Source organism: Hylobates moloch, unplaced genomic scaffold, assembly GCF_009828535.3.
Source record: "Hylobates moloch isolate HMO894 unplaced genomic scaffold, HMol_V3 SCAFFOLD_11, whole genome shotgun sequence".
Taxonomy (NCBI): Eukaryota; Metazoa; Chordata; class Mammalia; order Primates; family Hylobatidae; genus Hylobates; species Hylobates moloch.
The window spans coordinates 4,886,161-4,906,669 of record NW_026652286.1 but is presented as its reverse complement, the minus strand read 5'-3'; the positions used below and the strand labels follow the sequence as shown (position 1 = coordinate 4,906,669).

Below are 20,509 nucleotides of genomic sequence, written 5' to 3'. Positions count from 1 at the left end.
GTGGAAGTTTAGAAATAACACATCAATATTTTCTGTATTGTAAAGTTTTCATTGGAACGTTTGGGCAAATCGTAAGGGCTGCAGATACAGTTTGATTCAGGACTCAAATAGTATAACAAGGATCGGTTTTTCTATTTCTGTTTCTTTGCTTCTTCATCCCCATTCTCAGGCCCCATGTAGATACAAGATGGCTAGTTACCAATAGCTCAAAGTTCTGGATTAGAGTCTCTTTGGTACCAGCCGACCTTACTGGAGTAGTATTTCAGAAATAATCACCATGACCAACGGAAAGGAATTCTCTGACAACGGCTTCCCATATGGGGAAGGAAGCAAGTGAGGTGCTTTTACCACAGGGGGGACTTATGGATATTGGATAGCAAACACTACAAATACTCACTAAACAGAACCATTTCAGGTTTTACATAGAGGCAAAATCTTGGCGGCTTTGAAGATTTTGATTTATGTTTTCCTTCATATTGTCTTAATATTTAAATAACTATAATTCTGAATTAAAACATTAAAATTATTTTGTCCCTAGTTTCTAACTTAAGGGGAAAAATTTTAAATGAGAATGGCATAATTTAAGATTATATTCATTAGTTTCCAAGTGCTATTTGGAGAAGAGTGAGTTTCCCATGTTGCTTTCATGTACTTAGATGAATACCATTTTTAAAAAAACAGTAAAAGTGTTCAGTATATATGAAGAATAAGTTGCACATGAGAGCTTGAATTAATGTTACAACAGAAATGTTCTGTTTTCTGCCATAAAGAATAATTAAAAAGTGATTGACTCAAACTTGTTTTTGTAGGACATCAAAAATGTTTATACTCTTAGATTGGTTAAGTTTAAAATGTTCACCCTTAATCTGATTTGGCAGTGAAATAATTACCCTCATATAGTGAGTGATATTTCCATGTTACCATGTGAACTTACTGAATTTGTTGAGATAGGGTTCCAGATTGGAGGTGTAGATATTAACAATATCTTGGTTAATTAAAACAACAAATAGCATGAAAATAATTTGATAGGAGTAAAATATTTACTCATGTTATATATAATTGGATACATGTACAGGTTGAGTATCCCTAATCTGAAAATGCACAATCCGAAATGCTCCAGTGAACTCAAAAAGTATCGGATTTTGGAGCATTTCAGATTTCAGATTTTCAGATTAGGAATATTCAACTTGTACTTACGTAATATATTCAAAGAAAAATGAAATTGAATTGCCTTATATGGCTTGTCATTTTTTTATTATAATAAATTGCTACAGTAACAATGAAATTTTGTTTACTTGGAACTCTTAGAGAATGAATCATTCTGAATAATAGAATTCCATAGAGCCTCATTTCCAGATTCTTGATCAGGTTTTCCCTGTAGTTTAAATTTTTCTCTAAAATACTTTTCATAATTTCTTCACCTCCTCAAAGTAAGTGAAAATGATTCTAATTTTTCTTTACAATTCAGGTTATTATTTGCATCATTTATTGTTCTGTGCAGCAATGGAAGTTTGTAGGGTTGTTTATCCTTTGTGAAAAAGCCATAAAGTGCTCTGAGATCTTGTGTGTTCATTATGTCCTTTTTAACCTACCTCTCTCTAATTCCTGTCTCCTTTTTGCTTCTGGACTTATAGTAGCCTCCTTTCAATGCTAAAGACTTTGAAGGCATATTACCATTCTTTTACATGTTGTATATGACACAGGAGTACATAGACTCTAAACATCGACTCATAGTGGGCCTGGCTTATAGAAGCTTAATAAACATTTATTGGTTGAATGGATGTTGTAACATGGTCATGCATTGCTTAAAAATGGGGGTGTGTTCTGAGAAATGTATCAGGTGATTTCAGCCTTGTGCAAACATCATAGAGTATACTTACACACACCTAGACTGTACAGCCTACTACACACCTAGGCTACCAACTTGTACAGCATGTTATGGTACTGTAGGCAGTTGTAACACAATGGTAAGTATTTGTGTATCTAAACATAGAAAAGGCACAGTAAAAATATAGTATTAAGTTGGGCGCGGTGGCTCATGCCTGTAATCCTAGCACTTTGGGGGCCGAGGCGGGCGAATCACGAGGTCAGGAGTTCGAGACCAGGCTGGCCAACATGGTGAAACTCCATCTCTACTAAAAATACAAAAACTTAGCTGGGCGTAGTGGTGGACGCCTGTAATCTCAGCTACTCGGGAGGCTAAAATACAGTATTATAATCTCATAGGACCACCATCACATATGCAGTCTGCCATTGACTGAAATGTTATTTGGCATATAACTGTATTTACAAAGTTGTCAAACATACTCTGATAATCTTCTAAGGAGGAGAGGTATTTGAGAAGTGAGAAATTCACATTAACATTTCCCAAAGACAATTGTCATACATCTTAAAATTTAAGAACTTGAAAGTACCTCAGAAAACATGTATGTCAGGCTGTAAGTCTTCTGCAGTCAACTTTTATCTGGCAAAGATCTTTGCCATTTGCTGTCACCTCAAAGGGAAACACAGCTGTCAGTGAACTCCCTTCCTTCTGCTAATAATTTTATCTTTATGCCTCCTCTGTATCTTGGCTGAACTAAAAGCTTCAAGGAAATGATAAGTACTTCCTCACAATTGAATGTTGACCAGATCCATGCTATCGAAATAGTGTTAAACTTTGTTATCTAGTAACTTTTTAATCTAAAGCTAAGATTATGCTTTAAATAGTTCTTTCAATCTTCATTTATCTCATTTTTTTTCTTTCTTGCAATTCTTCAAATATCAGGTAAACAGACTGGTTAGGCATTTTGTTTTTTGGTTTTGTTTTGTTTTGTTTTTTGTTTTTTTGAGACGGAGTCCTTCTCTGTTGTCCAGGCTGAAGTGCATTGGCGCAATCTCGGCTCACTGCAGCCTCCACCTCCCGGGTTCAAGCGATTCTCCTACCTCAGCCTCCCAAGTAGCTGGGACTACAGTCCTGCGCCACCATGCCGGCTAATTTTTATATTTTTAATAGAGATGAGGTTTCACCATGTTGGGCAGGCTGGTCTCAAACTTTCACCCTCGGCCTCCCAAAGTGCTGGGATTACAGGCATGAGCCACCGTGCCCAGCCTTGGTTAGGCATTTTGGAATGGGACTGTCACACTTCCACAGTTCCTTCCCTCCCCCAATTTTATTTTTTCTAAAAATCTCATTTAAAAATACCTATAGAGTCATGTACTAAATAGCTATCTCTTGATGTCTGGACAGAGTTGTAAATTAAGCACTTTGTCCTGCTTCCTTATGTAAACCTCTTACACTCTGGTCACTGGCAGTAGCTTTAACATTTTTTCTTGTATCCCATTCCATTGGACAGTGGGTCTCTCTGTCACTTTATTGATTGACTTAGGTTGTTTCTGATTGTCCTTTTGCAGCTACAAATGTTGTAGTGGGCATCCTTATGTATATCCTTGCCTACTTATTGAACAATGTCTGTAGGATAGTTTCCTAGACTTTCTTTTGCTCAAAGGTTATGCAGTTGTAACATTTTGATATATGTTGTCAAATGACACTCCAAACAATGAGAACACATTTATAAGCCAGCTACCAGTATATGAGTGTTCATTTTTTCTACAGCTTCAACATAATTGTTTGATTTGTTGATCCAGAGAACATGAGCAATAAGTAATAAATCTCAAGGTTATTTTATATTATCTTTGATTTATGACTTCTACAAATAGCTTTCAAAAAGAGGTACATTTAATATTTTCCTTTTATCACCTCCAAGCCTATTCAGATATGAAATGTGCTATCAGAACAAGACAATTCATTTTTTATTATTACAGGCATGAAACATCATTTAAGGAAGTTACTTTATCAATCATTGCCAAATACTTTACTATTATATCACCTGTAAAGTCAGAATATGTACTTTGAATGCTTGTTCTTCCAAGTTGGAGTTCACAGGACAGCTGTTGCTCTTGTCATTCCCTTTGCTAACATTTACATGTGATCACTTTGAAATACTCCTTGAGTTTTGCTGAGGAATAACGCTGATTACAATGGTGAATGAACAATAAAGCATATTAATGACTTTGTTAATCCAAACAAGCATTAATGAAATCTGAGCTTTATTTATTTATTGCTTGCTTGCAGGTGGATTCACCAATGAACTTGAAACATCCTCATGACCTAGTCATATTAATGAGACAAGAAACAACAGTTAACTACCTCAAAGAATTAGAGGTGAGGCAACTGGGCATGTGAGATGCAGCTGATGCTTGTTGCATTTCACAGGAGCCACTGTGTTCAAAGAAAAGCTAAAGCATATTTTTTTTTAGTCTGAGTCTTCTGACTTTTGCAGGAATATACTACCTGCAATGTGTGTTTTTCTTTTTTTATCATTTTATCAAAGTGATATTTGAGTAGTAGTAAGAAAAACAGACTACTCTAGCCTGGGTATATGTGTGATTCTTTAAACTCATTTATCTTTGAACAGAATTTCTGTGTTTTTAAGTTTTTTCCATCAAATATGAAAATGATATAATTTCTGATGATATTCCTAGAATAATTTGGGTAAAATATGAGAAGAAAGAAAGGTTTTAATAGCCTAAAAATGTAATTATTGTTTATTCCCAGGTGGTAAAAACGAATGTCTTCCTATTATGTTTTCTTATGGTTGACGTGAAAAACATTAATCACCTTGTACCTTGAAAGCTCGAACCTTATTAGTGCTAATAAAATCTGACTTCTTTTTTTAATAAACATCAGTTTTCCTTTTCTCTAACGTATTTCCATAAATTGATTTTGCTTAATAGCAAACAGTATTTGTTATTTGAAAAACTAGGTTTTTTTTTCCTCATGAAATCTCTGCTTTAAAGTTACAGTGTAAATTGAATCTAAATTGTAAAGAAACTGTAAGTTGTAGAAACATTAAATCAAATTGGAAAATGAGAAAAAAAACTAATGGGAATAATAAAAGTAATAAGAGTAGAATCAGAGTATTTGAGAATTAGAAGGAATCATAAGATCATCCTCATTGTAGAGGCAAGGAAACAATTAGACCTAAAGACAATGAATTGCCTGACTTCACAAAGCAAGATATGGCAGAACCAGAAACAAAAGCTGTATCTCTTGACTTAAAAGCTGGCATACCTGTTTTTTGTTTTGTTTTGTTTTTTGAGTCGAAGTCTCGCTCTTGTCAGCCAGGCTGGAGTGCAGTGGCACGATCTTGGCTCACTGCAACCTCCACTTCCCCAGTTCAAGCGATTCTCCTGCCTCAGCCTCCTGAGTAGCTGGGATTACAGGCGCCCGCCATCACGCCCAGCTAATTTTTGTGCTTTTAGTAGAAACGGCTTTTGCCATGTTGGCCAGGCTGGTCTCAAACTCCTGACCTCAGGTGATCTGCCCGCCTCGGCCTCCCAAAGTGCTGGGATTACAGGCATGAGTCACCGTGCCCGGCCAAAAGCTGGCATACCTGTTAAGCCAAGTTGGCATGTATTTTCTTGTTATGTAAAAGTCCCGAATTTAATTTACATACATTTAGTATATTTATCAACATACATATGTCTACAAATAGTTATAAATATGTACTTTTAAAAAAATCTGTGAATTAAGAGAGAGAAGACTTCAGCACATGGTAACCAGCTCTGCCTAATTAGTAGTATATTTAGAGTGTTTCTAGAACTTGAATACCTCAACATTGTAAAAATAGTTTCTCACCTTGTTCCTACTGGTTTTATCACTTGTAAATTTGGAAATGTTGATTTTTATCAATACTAGGAATTAGACAATAGGTATCCTTATAGTGCTTCATGCTTGGAAGCATGATCTATTTTTATTTAAACCCAGTGTTCAGAAAGATGCAATGGAGCAGAAAATTTTTTTTTTTTTTTTTCAGGTATATAGACTCATTGTGTATGTTTATTACTGTCTTTTTTTGGAGGCAGTATTATATAAAGAGAAAGAGATTTAAATTAGAGGATATATAGGAAGAAAGTGCCATTTATTAAGTCAGTGAAAATGAAATGAAAAATACTGACTCCACCAATTTTTGGTTAAGGTAGTGTAGGAGTTTATACTTATACTAAGTATAAACTTTTATTTTTGTTTATACTTATACCAAGTATAAACTTTTATTTTTGTTTATACTTATACCAAGTATAAACTTTTATTTTTGTTTATACTTATACTATGAAGCTTCTGCTTCACATGCATAGCAATGACAGGTAAAATATAAAAATATAAACCAAAATAAAATGTAGGCAGGCTTGAAAGTAGTATAAGCATCTCCATAAACCAGAAATGAGGAGAAGCACTAAATTGGGAATGTGGCCAAAGCTACCGACCTGTTGGGCTCCAAGACCAGGAGCAGACTATAGTGTCTGATATGCAGCACTGTGGAGTTAAGGGAGCTGACAATATTCCACGCAAGGTGTAGGAACAGAACGAGGCTTATTGCTTGAAGACTGGGATGGAGCCATTCTGCTCATAGAAGAGCCTGGCAAAAATAATAATAATAATAACAACAACAACAAAAGAAAACATATCAAAAACAGAAAGACTAATCCTGATAACCAAAAAAAGGAACTGAATCATCCAACAGTTCAATAATTAACATCTTCAGTTTCCTGAATTTCATTTTAGGGTAGAATATTTGGGATAGGAACTCGAAACCAAAATTGGAAGGTCTAATTCTGAGCTTGGTAACTGTATAAAACCTGGAAACAACCACAAAACTATAAGACCTAGATGATGGTCATGGAATGATTGGAAAGAAGGGGATGAGACAGAGGGCGTGAAGAAAGACTCCAGGGTTTCTGACCTGAGTGATTCCAAGGTTGAAGTTGATACTAGCTGAGATAAAGAAGACTGAAGGAGGTACAAGATTGGGGAGGAGTTTGGCTTTGAAATGTTAACGTTTGAAATGCCTATCAGGCATTCAAGAATGGACATCACGTGGGCAGTTGGTTCTTCTAGTGCAAACTCAAGGGGAAAGATGCAGGCTCAAGATAGAAATTTGTTAGTCATTGACAGATAGACTTAAAGCCATGAGACTAGATAAAACAGTTTATCTACCAAGTAGTGACAACTATATGAACATCTTAGATAACAGAAGACGGTGAAGGGTAAGGGAAAGCAATTCTACTGAAATTTTATATTCTTTTAAACTATCATTTAGGAATGAGGGCAAAGTAAAGATAATTTCTGACATACAAAGGAGTACTAACCACAGACCCTCACTTCAGCTGAAAAAAACATTAAGGATGTATTTCTGCAAGAAGAAAAGAGAAAGAAAGAAAAAAGAACTTCCACCTAGTGGAAGTTCATAGAATGTCTAATGATAAGTTAAAAACATTGATGAAAAAGTTGCTTAATTTATTTACTTACTGGGCTCTCTAAGGTCAAACTAGATAAAATTAATAATATGTAGTTGGGTTGGAGCATGTTCAGTGATTAAAGCATGTTAGATTGTTTTGTCATGTTCAAAAGATAAAAACTGAATAAATTAAAATCCTATGGGAAAATTTATTGGCAAATATATTAAAAACTTAAGAATGTTGCTTGCTACTTTTTAAGTAGTCTTGCCAAAAAATAATCAAACCACAATATAATTTGTTATTCAATGTAGTTGGTTTCCTTTGTCATTCTATCTCTTACATTTTATATATTTAAAAGATTATTCTGAGAAGAGATTTATAGGCTTCATCAGACTGCCAAAGAAGTCCATGACACAAAAAGATTATTACTGTAGATCCTGCTATCAATATTCAGGAAATAGAGAAAATAGAGGAACATGTTCACTGAACCTTGAGGACCTAGTCAGCAAATTCCCCTAGAGTGGCAAACTCTACAGAACAAACAATCCAATTTCCTTTTTCTTTTTTTTTTTTTTTTGAGACAAGGTCTTGCTCTGTCTCCTAGGCTGGAGTGCAGTGGCATGAACACGGCTCACTGCAGCTTCAACTTCCAGGGCTCATGCTATCTTCCTGCCTCAGCCTCCCGTGTAGCTGGGACCACAGGCGTGCACAATGCCCAGCTATTTTTTTTATTTTTTGTAGAGACAGCGTCTCACTTTGTTGCCTAGGCTGGTTTCAAACTCCTGGGCTCAAGCAGTCCTCCCACCTTGGGCTCCCAAAGTGCTGGGATTATAGGCATGAGCCACCATGTCTGGCCCCAGTTTCTTTAACAAATAAATTACGAGGGAGTGGGGGAGAGAAAGAGAGTGGTATCCAGTAGATTAAAAGAGATGTAAGAGACAAATCAACCATTTGTAGTGTGTATGGACTATATTGAATTCTGATTCAAACAAACTATGTATTTTTTTATTATTATTATTTTTTTAGATGAAGTCTTGCTCTTGTCCCCCGGGCTGGAGTGCAATGGCACGATCTCAGCTCACTGCAGCCTCCGCCTCCTGGGGTTCAAGCGATTCTCCTGCCTCAGCCTCCTAAGTGGCTGGGATTACAGGCATGTGCCACCACGCCCGGCTAATTTTTTTTTTTTTTTTTTATTTGTATTTTTAATAGAGACGGGGTTTCATCATGTTGACCAGGCTGGCCTTGAACTCCTGACCTCAGGTGGATCCACCCACACTGGCCCCCCAAAGTGCTGGCTGGGATTACAGGCGGGAGCCACTGTGCCCGGCCACAAACTATATTTTTAAAAGAGAAGAAACAATTGGGAATTTGAATGCAGACTGAATATTTGATATTAAGGAATTACTATTTTTTACATGTGATAGTGGTGTGGTGGTTTTATTTTTTACAAAAGAGGCTTTTCTTTTCAAAACGTACTGAAATATTTACTGACGAAAACCAAAAACAAAACAATTAGGGGCAAGCACTAAAATAATAGACATGCAGGCCAGGTGTGGTGGCCCACACCTGTAATCCTAGTACTTTGGGAGGCTAAGGCAGGAGGATTGCTTGAGACTAGGAGTTTAAGACCCTGTCTCTACAAAATAATTTTGAAATTAGCTGGGCATGGTGGCAGGCACCTGTAGTCCTAGCTACTGGGGAGGCTGAGGCAGGAGAATTGCATGAGCCCAGGAGTTTGAGGTTACAGTGAGCTATGATAGTACCACCGCACTCCAGCATGGGTGACAGAGTGATACCCTGTCTCAAAAAAAAAAAAAAGAAGTCTATAGTTACCAAACTTACAAACAAAGAAAGAGGGTATGGGAGGAGAGGGGAGAACATAGAAAAAGTACTATGCAAATGCTAAGCAAAAGAAAGGTGATATGGTTGTATTTATACAAGTTCACAGTTCCTTATTTGGAATCATTGGGTCTATATATGTGTTTAAGAATATGGTTTCTTGTTTTGGTTTTTTAATTTTAGAAATGTTAGGCCAGACACAGTGGCTCACGCCTGTAATCCCAGCACTCTGGGGGATCGAGGCAGGCAGATTGCTTGAGCCCGGGAGTTCGAGACCAACCTGGCAGCATGGAGAAATGCTGTTTCTACCAAAAATAGAAAAATTAACCAGCATGGTGGTGTGTGCCTATAGTCCCAGCTATTTGGGAGGCTGAGGTGGCAGGATCACCTGAGCCAGGGATGTGGAGGTTGCAGTGAGCTGAGATTGCACCACACCACTGCACTCCAGCAGCCTGGATCACATACCAAAACCAGGTCTCAAAAAAAAAAAAAAAAAAAAACCCCCCCAAAAAAAAGAAATGTGATGGGCACAAATATTTTATATTTCATTCTACTTCTCTCAGGGCTGTTTCAAACTCTGCAATCAGATACATTAATATTTCTTTAGTGACATGTATGACCGTGCGTGTTAAGAGTATAAAGACTGTAAAATGGCTTTCCATCAGGTTTTGTTGCCATGTGAATTTTAATGCAAAAAATTTTTTTAAAGCTTTAGGTTTTCAGAATTTTAGATTTACAATGATAAAGAACAGTGGGCCTGTCTCAGGCAAAATAAGAGCCTAAAATAATTAATAGATACTACTTGCTAACAACCTACCAAAAAATATAATATCTTATACTTGTATGTACCTAACAGCTCGGCCTCATGGATGTATGTTTATATCAAGACAGCAGAAACTGACAGAATTACATGAAAAGTCAACCAGAGGAAGCGATTTTGCAGATCTTTATCAGAAACTGATAAGTCCAACAAAAATATTATAAACTACAGGAAGTAACACCTTTGGATCTATATATATCTATATGTAGATGTATACAGCGAGACATAGAAAAAGAGATAGAGGGAGCGAGTATGCCCTAAGTCAAACAAAGAGAACGTACAGTGTTTTCAATGTAGAATATTTACCAAAATTGACCACTACCAGGATATAAAGGAAATAATTTACGAAGTTTTGTTATCATGCATAACATGTTCTCTGATCACAGTGCAATTAAGTTAAAAGAAATAAAATACACATGCCCAGGAAAAAAGAGAGAAAACACAAATTTTTGAAAATCTTGAAGGCATTCTTAAATCACCCATGGTTTAAAGAGAAAAATCACAAAACTTTAGACTATGGTGAGAACACTTCGTTTCAAAAATCCTGAAATGAAGCTTAGATATATTTAGATATGAATTTGTAGAAAAATGCATTTATTAAAATAAATGGCACAGTAACTCACATTTGTAATCCCAGCTACTTGGGAGGCTGAAGTGGGAAGATTGCTTGAGCCTAGGAGTTTGAGTCCAGACAGGACAGCATAGCAAGAGCTTGTCTTTAAAAAGAAAAAAAAAAAAGACTGAAAAGAAATGAGTTAAATATTCAACACAAGTTAGAAAACATAATAAACCAAATAACAAAAATAACAATATAAATATGGAAATAATAACATAAGAAATTAAACAGTCTCAAGAAAACAGTATTGTTTATTTAAAAAATAAAATAAACCAAACTCTAGTAGCAAGGCTTACCAGAAAAAAAGAGAAATGACAGAAAAAAAGAAATGTTAGTGATGAAAAAGCAGATATCAGATAAAGATTTTTTAAACTAAAGACGTAATTATTAATACTACAAAAACTAGACCAATAAATTTGAAAACTTAGGTATAATGTAAGGTTTTAGAAAACATGAAATATAAAAATTGATTGAATAAATGGGGAAAGGATAGACTATAAATGATATTAGGAAATTGATTGTCCATGTGGGTAAAAAAATACCTTTCAAGGTACAAAAAAAAAAAAAATTTCCTATACAGTTTAAAAATCTAAGTATGAAAAGTGAAACTTTTTACTAAAAAAAAATATTGATAGACAGTCATGCATTGCTTAACGACAGGAATATGCTCCGAAAAATGTGTTGTTAGGGGATTTCACCATTGTGGGAACATCATAGAGTGTACTTACACAAACCTAGGTGATATAGCCTGTGTGACATGTTACTGTACTGAATACTGTAGGCAATTATAACATAATGGTAAGTATTTGTATATCTAAGCATAAAAAAGGTACAGTAAAAATGTGGTATTATAATCTTATGAGACCACCACTGGGGTCCATTGTTAATCAAAAACATCTTTGTGTGGTACTTGACTGTAGTTGATTGATGTAATTACGATCTCAGGTTTGGGAAGGATTTCTTAAATAAAACAAAGTACAAACAATTAAGAAAACAGTTGATAAAGTTGCCCACCTTACAATTAAAAGTTTTTCTTCAAATGACAAAATTAAAAGATAAGCGACAAACTAAAAGCCGATACTTAACCATGCATATAACTCATAGAAGATGAGTTTATAGAATTACTTTTTCCACAAATTTCTATAGATTAATTTCTTACATATGTATGTATTTATTTATTTATTCATTTTTGTGAGACAGAGTCTCACTCTTGCCCCAGCTGGAAAGCAGGTAGGATGATCATTGCTCACTGTAACCTCATTGCCTGGGCTCAAGCAGTTCTCCTACCTCAGCTTCTCCACTAGCTAGGACTACAGGCAAGCACCACCACCACGCTTGGCTAACTTTTTATTTGTTTCATAGGGATGGGGTCTCGCAGTATTGCCAGGCTGGTTTCAAACTCCTGAACTCAAGTGATCCTCTAGGCTTGGACTCCCAAAATGCTAAGATTATAGGCACAAGCCACCACGCCAATCCTACCAATCAGTTTTTTAAAAAAGAAAACCTATTGGGGGAAAAAAAATGAGCAAACTCGAACAGTCAATTCACAAAATATCTCATAAACATATGAAAATATGTTCAATCTTATTAAATATTATTCTATTAGTTGATACAGTCCATATTTTATAGTGTATCAGTCAGCTTTTGCATTGGCAACAGATAGCCCACAGAACCTCAGTGCCGTTCTCATGAAGGAAAGCGAAGGCTCAAGGAAGAACAACCAAATAATATAAGCCTGGTTAAAGTTTCTACTGAGAAGTGACATACACCATCTCTACTCACATTCCATTGGCCAAAGCAAGTCATGTGGCCATGCCTTGAAGTCAGTAGGGCAGGATAGCATATCTCCATGAAAAGTGTGGAGGGAATAATTGGAAACAGATCATAGGCTCTGTCCCCATTAATAATAACCCCAAAAATCTTAATGGCATAAACAATAAGGTCATGCTAAGTGATCGTTTGGGGCTCCGTTGGGGATCTGTACCATGTCACTGTGATCCATAAGACAGGACCTAGGCCGACAGAGCAGCCACTGTCTGTAATATTGGCATTCTCAGTAGGTGAGGGAAAAAGAAAGAACATGGTGAAGCACACACTAACTCAAGCTTTCCTATAAAAGGGTCACATGGGACTTATGTTACATTGGCCAAAGCAAGTCATGTTGCCCAAGCCTGAGTCCAGCAAAACAGTGATGTATCATCTTGTAAGGAGGAGTAGGATATCAGTGAATAGTAATACAGTCTATCACAATAACATAGTCTACTACCATAATAAATATAACAAAATAATGTTTCATCCCTATTTGATTGGCATAAGTTAAAAAGTATGACAAAACCAAACATTGCTAAGATTCTGGGAATATAGGTGTTATGATCTACTGGGACAATTCTAATTGTTATAATCACTGTGAACAGCAGATTGACACGTCTATATAAAACTGAAAATGTGCATCCCATATGACCCCATATTTCTGCCCTTGCTAGAATTTTTCACATGTGTACAAGGAGACATTTATAAGAATATAGTAGCATTTTTAATAGCAAAGAAAGTTTTTTTTAAAGAAGCAACATAAATGCTTACAGGAAAATGGATAAATACATATTTATACATCCATTTAAATGAAAAATTTAGAGCTATCCTGACTAATGTAGATAAATCTCAAAAACATATACTTTTTTTAAGTTGTAGATACATTAAGTATGATACCATTTATATAAAATTTTAAAACTTGCAAAGCAATGCTGTATTTTGATTTTGGATACACATATAATGAAAGTAATATTTTAGGAGAGTAAGGGTAATGTAATATTTTATAAAAGTATTTATAAAAATATACATGGAAATGACACATAAATTCAGATTAATTATAAGAAGTTAGAGATTTAGAAGACATTAAAGAATACCTTGAACTCCCTTTTTTTTTTTTTTTGTTCTTTTAAAAAAAAAAGTCTGAGCTGAGCATGGTGTCTTATGCCGGTAGTCCCAACACTTGGGGAGGCCAGGGTGGGAAGATTGCTTGAGCCCAGGAATTTGAGACCAGCCTGGGCAACATAGTGAGACTCCATTTCTATAAAAAATAGAAAAGTTGGCCAGGCACGGTGGCTGAAGCCTGTAATCCCAGTACTCTGTGAGGCCAAGGCAGGTGAATTGCTTGCACTCAGGAGTTTGAAACCAGCCTGGGCAACATGGCAAAACCCCATCTGTATGAAGAAAAAAAAAAATTAGCCAGACACGGTGGTGTGCACCTGTAGTCCCAGCTACTTGGGGGGCTGAGGCAGGAGGATCCCCTGAGCCCTGGAGTTTGAGGTTGCAGTGAGCTGTGATCGCACTACTGCACTCAGCCTGAGTGACAAAGTGAGACCCTGTCTCAAAAAAAAAAAAAAAAAAAATTAACTGGGCATGTGGCATGTGCCTGTGGTCCCAGATACTTGGGAGGCTGAGGTGAGAGGATCACTTGAGCCCAGGAGGTCGAGGCTGCAGTGAGCTGTGATCGCACCACTGCAGCACTCCAACCTGGGTGACAGCAAGACACTGTCTCAAAAAAAAAAAAAAGGGTTGAGGGAGGAGATAAAATATTGGCATGTGATAGATATGGGTGGTGAAAATGTGGATATTTGTGTTATTTGTCTGTATATTTGAAAAAATAGATATTTTATGGGTGACAGGAATTAACTAGAATACCCAGGTACCAATAGCAACATGTACTATGTCTTGAAGGATTGAAACAACCTGACAGGTTTGTTTTCATTGCAGAGGCATTTTGTGCCAGGAAGGTTAAGTTAGTAGATGTGCTTCATGGGTAGTCAGAAATCATATTGTGAAGGCACATGTGTGCCAGTATGATAAATGTTGTGTTTTGTTACTTTCTGTATGTGGACATCTTTCTTGAGAAGCTTATGTATGTTGACTAAGTTAACTAAGGGCATTTTCAGAATTCTTGTCTTCCTACATAGAGGATTCTGACGTCTTCAGCTCAGATTCCCCTTTCTCTTCAATGGTAGTTAGACTAAAATATTAGAAGAATCCATTCTGTTCTTACTTTCTTCTCAACAGAAACAATTAGTTGCTCAAAAAATTCACATAGAAGAGAATGAGGACAGAGACACAGGACTGGAACAGAGACATAATAAAGAAGACCCAGACTGCATCAAAGCCAAGGTGCCCTTAGGGGACCTGGATCTATATGATGGTACATACATAACTTTGGAGAGCAAAGACATCAGGTAAAGAAGTTCTCTTTCCAAAAATAAAATTGCTTTTTCAAACATTTCCTTTCTCATATTAGTAAGAAATTATTTCTGTAATAAGAGTAAGCTTCAATCACAGATGAGTTTTAGAATTTGAAAGTTCAAAATACATACTACATGTAGAATTCTTATAAATTAATTTAAAATATTTAACACCACAGTAGAAAATGGAGCAACTTGGCTGGGCATGGTGCCTCACACCTATAATCCCAGTACTTTGTGAGGCCAAGGTGGGAAGATTGCCAACAGCCAGAAGTTCGAGACCGGGCTGGGCAGTATAGCGAGACCCCGTCTCTACAAAAAAAAATGTTAAAAATTAGCCAGGCATGGTGATGTGCGCTTGTAGTTGCAGCTACTCAGGAGGCTAAACTGAGAGGATCACTTGAGCCCAAGAATTCAAGGTTACAATGAGCTATGATGGTGCCACTCTACCCTAGCCCAGACTCTAGGCTGGGTGACAGAGTGAGACCCTGTCTCTTAAAAAAAAAAGCCCGGGCGCAGTGGCTCACGCCTGTAATCCCAGCACTTTGGGAGGCCTAGGCGGGCAGATCACAAGGTCAGGAGATCGAGACCATCCTGGCTAACATGGTGAAACCCCGTCTCTACTAAAAATGCAAAACAAATTAGTCAGGCGTGGTGGCGGGCACCTGTAGTCCCAGCTACTCCAGAGGCTGAGACAGGAAAATGGCGTGAACCCGGGAGGCAGAGCTTGCAGTGAGCTGAGATGGCGCCACTGCACTCCAGCCTGGGCGACAGAGCAAGACTCTGTCTCAAAAAAAAATAAATAAATAAAAGATAGATAGATAAATAAATAAATAAATAAATAAATAAAGAGAAAAAAATAAAATTGAACAATTTGTAGTTAAAAAATTAACAAAAACTACCTATGGCCAATAAACATGGAAAAAAATTTCTCAGAAATTATCAAAAAAGTACAAATGAAAACATTTAGATAGTTTTCATCTACCAAAATGGAAAGCATATAAAAAAAATAATAACTGGTAAAAATGTAGAGAGACTGTCAGTGGAAGTATAAGTTGGTTTAACATTTCTAGAAACAATTGAGCAGTTGTATTAGTTATTAAAAAGTCCATGATCTTATTCTGTGACCTATCTACTATTTTCTCTGTGATTCTTGACTTAATTTGAACTCCCAAAATGTTTGACTCTTCATGGCAGCTATGTGAAAAGGTATGAATATTGACTAACAATTGTGTAAAGTTGAGATGCTATGAGAATATGGGGAAAATTTGACATTTCTTAAAAGTATTATTGACTGAGTGCAGTGGTTTACGCCTGTAATCCCAGCACTTTGGGAGGCCAAGATGGGAGGATCACTTGAGGCCAGGAGTTCAGTACTACCCTGGGCAACATAGTGAGACTTGTCTCAACAAAAAGTAAAAAAAATTAACTGATTGTGGTGGTGCATGCCTGTTGTCCCAGCTACTTGGAAGGCTGAGGTGAGAGGATCGCTTGAGACTAGGAGATCAAGGCTGCAGTGAGCTGTGATCATGCCACCGCACTCCAGGCTGGGCAACAGAATGAGACCCTTTCTGTAAATAAATAAATAAAGTATTGTTTATCTCACCTTTTATTCATTCATTGCTTCTTTTTGATTTTAGTCCTGAAGATTATATAGACACAGAATCTCCTGTCCCTCCAGACCCTGAGCAACCTGATTGTACTAAAATTCTAGAACTTCCATATAGTATACATGCTTTTCAGCACTTGAGAGTAAGTAGAGAACTTTAGGATTTTTTTTTTTTTTTGCGTTCTTCTTTCAGTTGGTCTCTCACTTATAAAGACTATTTCTCTTTCTTCTCTCCTTCCGAACAGCTTTATAATTTTATAGACATCTCTTATTTCTTAAAATTCCAAAATATTAGTATTTCAAAATAAATACTACAAGATACTGAATTATTTGTCATCTTTTATATCCTTTGATATGTCTTTTGAATCTTTTTCTTCTCTTCAGGGTGTACAAGAGAGAGTTAATCTTTCTGCACCTCTACTACCTAAAGAAGACCCAATCTTCACATATTTATCTAAACGGTTAGGAAGGAGTATAGATGACATAGGTCACCTCATTCATGAAGGCCTACAGAAGGTAAGTCATCAGTCACTTAAAGAGCCAGCGGGCTCTGTGTAAACAGAAGATATTTTTATCTTGGAAAATACCTGACTAATTTGTTTTTATCTAGAAGACGATTTAAAATTACACTTACATTGATGCAAATTGCATAGTTCAGTGCTGGGGAGAAATATGGATAGACTAGTCTCCTTTCCCAGGAAGAGATGCTGGAAAGTTTTATCTAAACTAATTGATGAAAAACGAAATATAAACTGACATAAGCAACAGAGTTTATAGGCTGGATTATATACATTGTGTAAGAAAGTTAATGTTTTAGTATCGTTAATATATCTATACACAATACATATATTATTACTGTTTTCTGAGACAGAAAAAGAATCACCACCAGCAACAAAATCTTCTGTAACTTTCTTTTAAGGGGATATCTACTTTAAAAAAAAATGAAATAGGGAATTATGTAACAGGACCCAAGAATTTAAATGTATCATTCAGGATTAACCTGGGCATTTAGAAAATGTTTTTGCTGTTGTTTGTGCCTAAAGAGTATCATAAAATGCAGTTTAGTTTCTAAGCAGTATTATAGTGGTGTAAAATAAGTTGTATAATTGCCACCTTTGTATACAGTTTATTCAAATACATAGCTCTGTATATTCAGAGGAATTTACAGATAAAAGTCCGATAATAACTTGACTTTGAAATGCTTTATATGGTTATTTCTGTAGCTGTGTTACCATCTTCATCTTATTTTTCTGAAGGTAATGTAAAACTTTTACGTTCCCAGAACTTGATGAGTAATAAGAGAAAACTGGCCCAGGATTTTACAGTGTCCTTCAGAGAATGGTTAGTTGAGAGTAGACCATAGTGGTAAGTGTTCTATAGAAAATTAAAACAGAAAGTAACTGGGTGGCTACTTTACATCTAGCAGTTGGGGTTATCCTCTCCGGAAAGGTGAAATTTAAGCTGACACCTGAATCATAAGAAGAAACCAAAATTCAAAGACCACGGAAGAGCATTCTAGGCCACAGCAAAGGCTCTGAATCCTGATTGAGGTTAGGTGGTTGTATTTGTCTGCTCAGGCTTCCATAACAAGGTACCACTTTGGACCGTTTCTGCTCAAAACACTTCTGACACCAAATGTATGGAGTTTTTTCTCACACGACTAATTCTCCAGTTCCCCCGACATCAACTAGATGTTCTACAACTCAATACAATTCTGACACTAACTACCTGGAGTTAGCACAGACCCCACAGGTCAAGGACTCTGTCCCACAAGGCTACCTGCACCTCAGATGCCAGTCGCAAGTCAAGGCCACCAGACAAATCAGCTATAAAGTCAGGGTGTTCCCACAGCTGCCTCCCCAAGTTAGAACAGCTCACAGAAGTCAGGAAAGCACTTTACCTACTATTATTGGTTTATTGTAAAGGATGCAATTCAGGAGCAGCCAAAGGCATAAGCCAGGGAATAGGGGGAAGGGCTGCACAGAGCTTCCATGTCCTCTCCAGAACACCACCCTCCTAGAATCTCAATGTGTTCACCAACCCAGAAGCTGTCAAAACTCTGTTGTTTAAGGGTTTCTATGGAGGTTTCACTATGTAAGCATGATTGACTAAAGTATTGGCCACGAGTGATGAACTCAATCTCTACTCCCTCTCCCCTCCCCGAAGGACAGTGGGAGGATAGGATTCTGAAAGATCTAACCCTCTGATCATGCCTTGGCTTTTCTGTGACCAGCATCTGTCCTGAAGCTATCTGGGGGCCACCTGCCTCTAGTCACCATTAGCATATGAAAGACACACATTACTTCTGTGATTGATTCTTCAAGTTTTAGGTTTGTGTGTCAGGAACTAGGGACAAAGACCAAATATATTTGTTCATACCACATACTAGGTGGCTTAAATTTATTTCTCATAGTCTGGAGGCTGGGAAGTCTAAGATCAAGGTCCCAATGATTTGGTTCCTGGTGAGGGCTCTCTTCCTGCCTTGCATATGGCTGCCTTCTCTCCGTGTCCTCACATGGCCTCATCTGTGTGCATGCTTGAAGACAGAGAGAGATCTGTCTCTTCCACTTCTTATAAGGACACTTATAGGAAGAAACCAAATTTGGGCCCCAATCCTTATGACCTCATTTAGCCTTTATCCACTCCTCACAGGCCTGATAACACTTGAACATATGAACTTTGAGGAGACATAGACTTTCAGTCCATAACAGGTGGCATGCAGCCAAATTCAGGCCAATATTGCTGGAGCTTGGTGAGCAAGAGGAAGGATGATAAGGAATGAAGCCAGAGAAGTAGGCCAGTGCCAGATTATGTAAGGGTCGGAAATCCAGGGTAAGGATTTTGGATTTTATTCCAAGTGTACTGAGAAGTTGGAGCAGAGAAGCAATGTATTGCAATTAATAGTTTAAAAGATCACTTTGATTACTATATGAAGAAGTTATTGAAGGGGCCACAACTGGAAATAGACCTGTTAGAAAGCTGTTGCAGTAGTTTAAGAGAGAGATGAAGGTGGTTTGGACTAGCAATTGTTAGTAGTGGAAATGAGAGGACTTGAACTATTCAAGAGATATTTAGGAGTTTAGAAGCTGATGAGTTAGATGTGGGGATTGAGGGCAAAAGAGGAATCAAGGAAAACTTAAATTTTTGATTTGAACAACTTGAAGGAGGGGAGGGTTGGAGTGGGAGAAGAGAAAATAAGAGTTCTGTTTGGGCCATGTTAAATTTGAAATACCTATATGAGTTTGGAATTTCAGGGAAAGTTAGAATTGGGCACATAGAGATTAATTATTAAATAATGAATATCTGAAGACTTGCATCTGGGGAAGAGTGAAGTTTGAGAAGAAGTCAGTCTGACTCCTGGGTGCCTCCCACATGTAGTTATCAAGCAGAGGGGGAAAGCCAGCAAAAAAGACCACAAAGGGTATCCTGCAGAATGTGGTGTCCTCTAAGAGTCAATGGCAGAAAGTGGCCAAAGGAAGGAGGGAGTAATTCACAGTAACATTAGAACATTTATAGATTTGGGGGAGAGTTTATGAGAACTACAGAAGGATATTTCTTTAAATATGTATTTTTATCTTACCTCCAGTATGCTGATATATATTTAACTTATCATGATCTTTTCAGTAGTTCATGTAGAACTTTTTTTTTTTTTTTTTTTTTTTTTTTTGAGATGGAGTCTCACTCTGTCGCCCAGGCTGGAGTGCAGTGGCACAATCTCAGCTCACTGCAAGCTCCATCTCCCGAGTTCACACTGTTCTCCTGCCTCAGCCTCCCAAGTAGCTGGGACTACAGGCACCTGCCACCACGCCCGGCTAATTTTTTGTATTTTTAGTGGAGATGGGGTTTCACCATGTTAGCCAGGATAGTCTTGATCTCCTGACCTCGTGATCTGCCTGCCTAGGCCTCCCAAAGTGCTGGGATTACAGGCATGAGCCACCGCGCCCAGCCTCATGTAGAACTTTTAATTGAACTTTTTGTCCCAGTTTACACTATAAATGTGAAAATAAAAGATGAAAATAAAATCAAAGCATTTGTTGATTTGAAAAACAACTTTCTCAAAAGGCCATCAAAAAGAAAACTGAAACCTCGGCCACAAGTCAGTTGTGAAGAATGTACTG

At 37.1% G+C, this 20,509-nt stretch overlaps 1 protein-coding gene across 8 annotated transcripts in view; it reads left to right on the top strand.

The window, feature by feature from the left end:
- TTC17 (tetratricopeptide repeat domain 17) overlaps window positions 1-20,509 on the top strand; it is a 126,669-nt gene that overhangs the window by 17,202 nt on the left and 88,958 nt on the right. For 7 of the 8 annotated variants that reach the window (XR_009215725.1, XR_009215726.1, XM_032166227.2 and 4 more), the window contains exons 2-5: window positions 4,115-4,204; window positions 14,607-14,776; window positions 16,423-16,534; window positions 16,776-16,907. Coding sequence is in view for 5 of the 8 variants with exons in the window: in XM_032166227.2 (XP_032022118.1) it covers window positions 4,115-4,204; window positions 14,607-14,776; window positions 16,423-16,534; window positions 16,776-16,907 (504 nt within the window). In the remaining 3 variants the exon portion in view is untranslated. Of the gene's footprint in view, window positions 1-4,114; window positions 4,205-14,606; window positions 14,777-16,422; window positions 16,535-16,775; window positions 16,908-17,720; window positions 17,757-20,509 lie in introns of those variants that run through there. The other variant, XM_032166228.2, reaches the window with a different exon arrangement.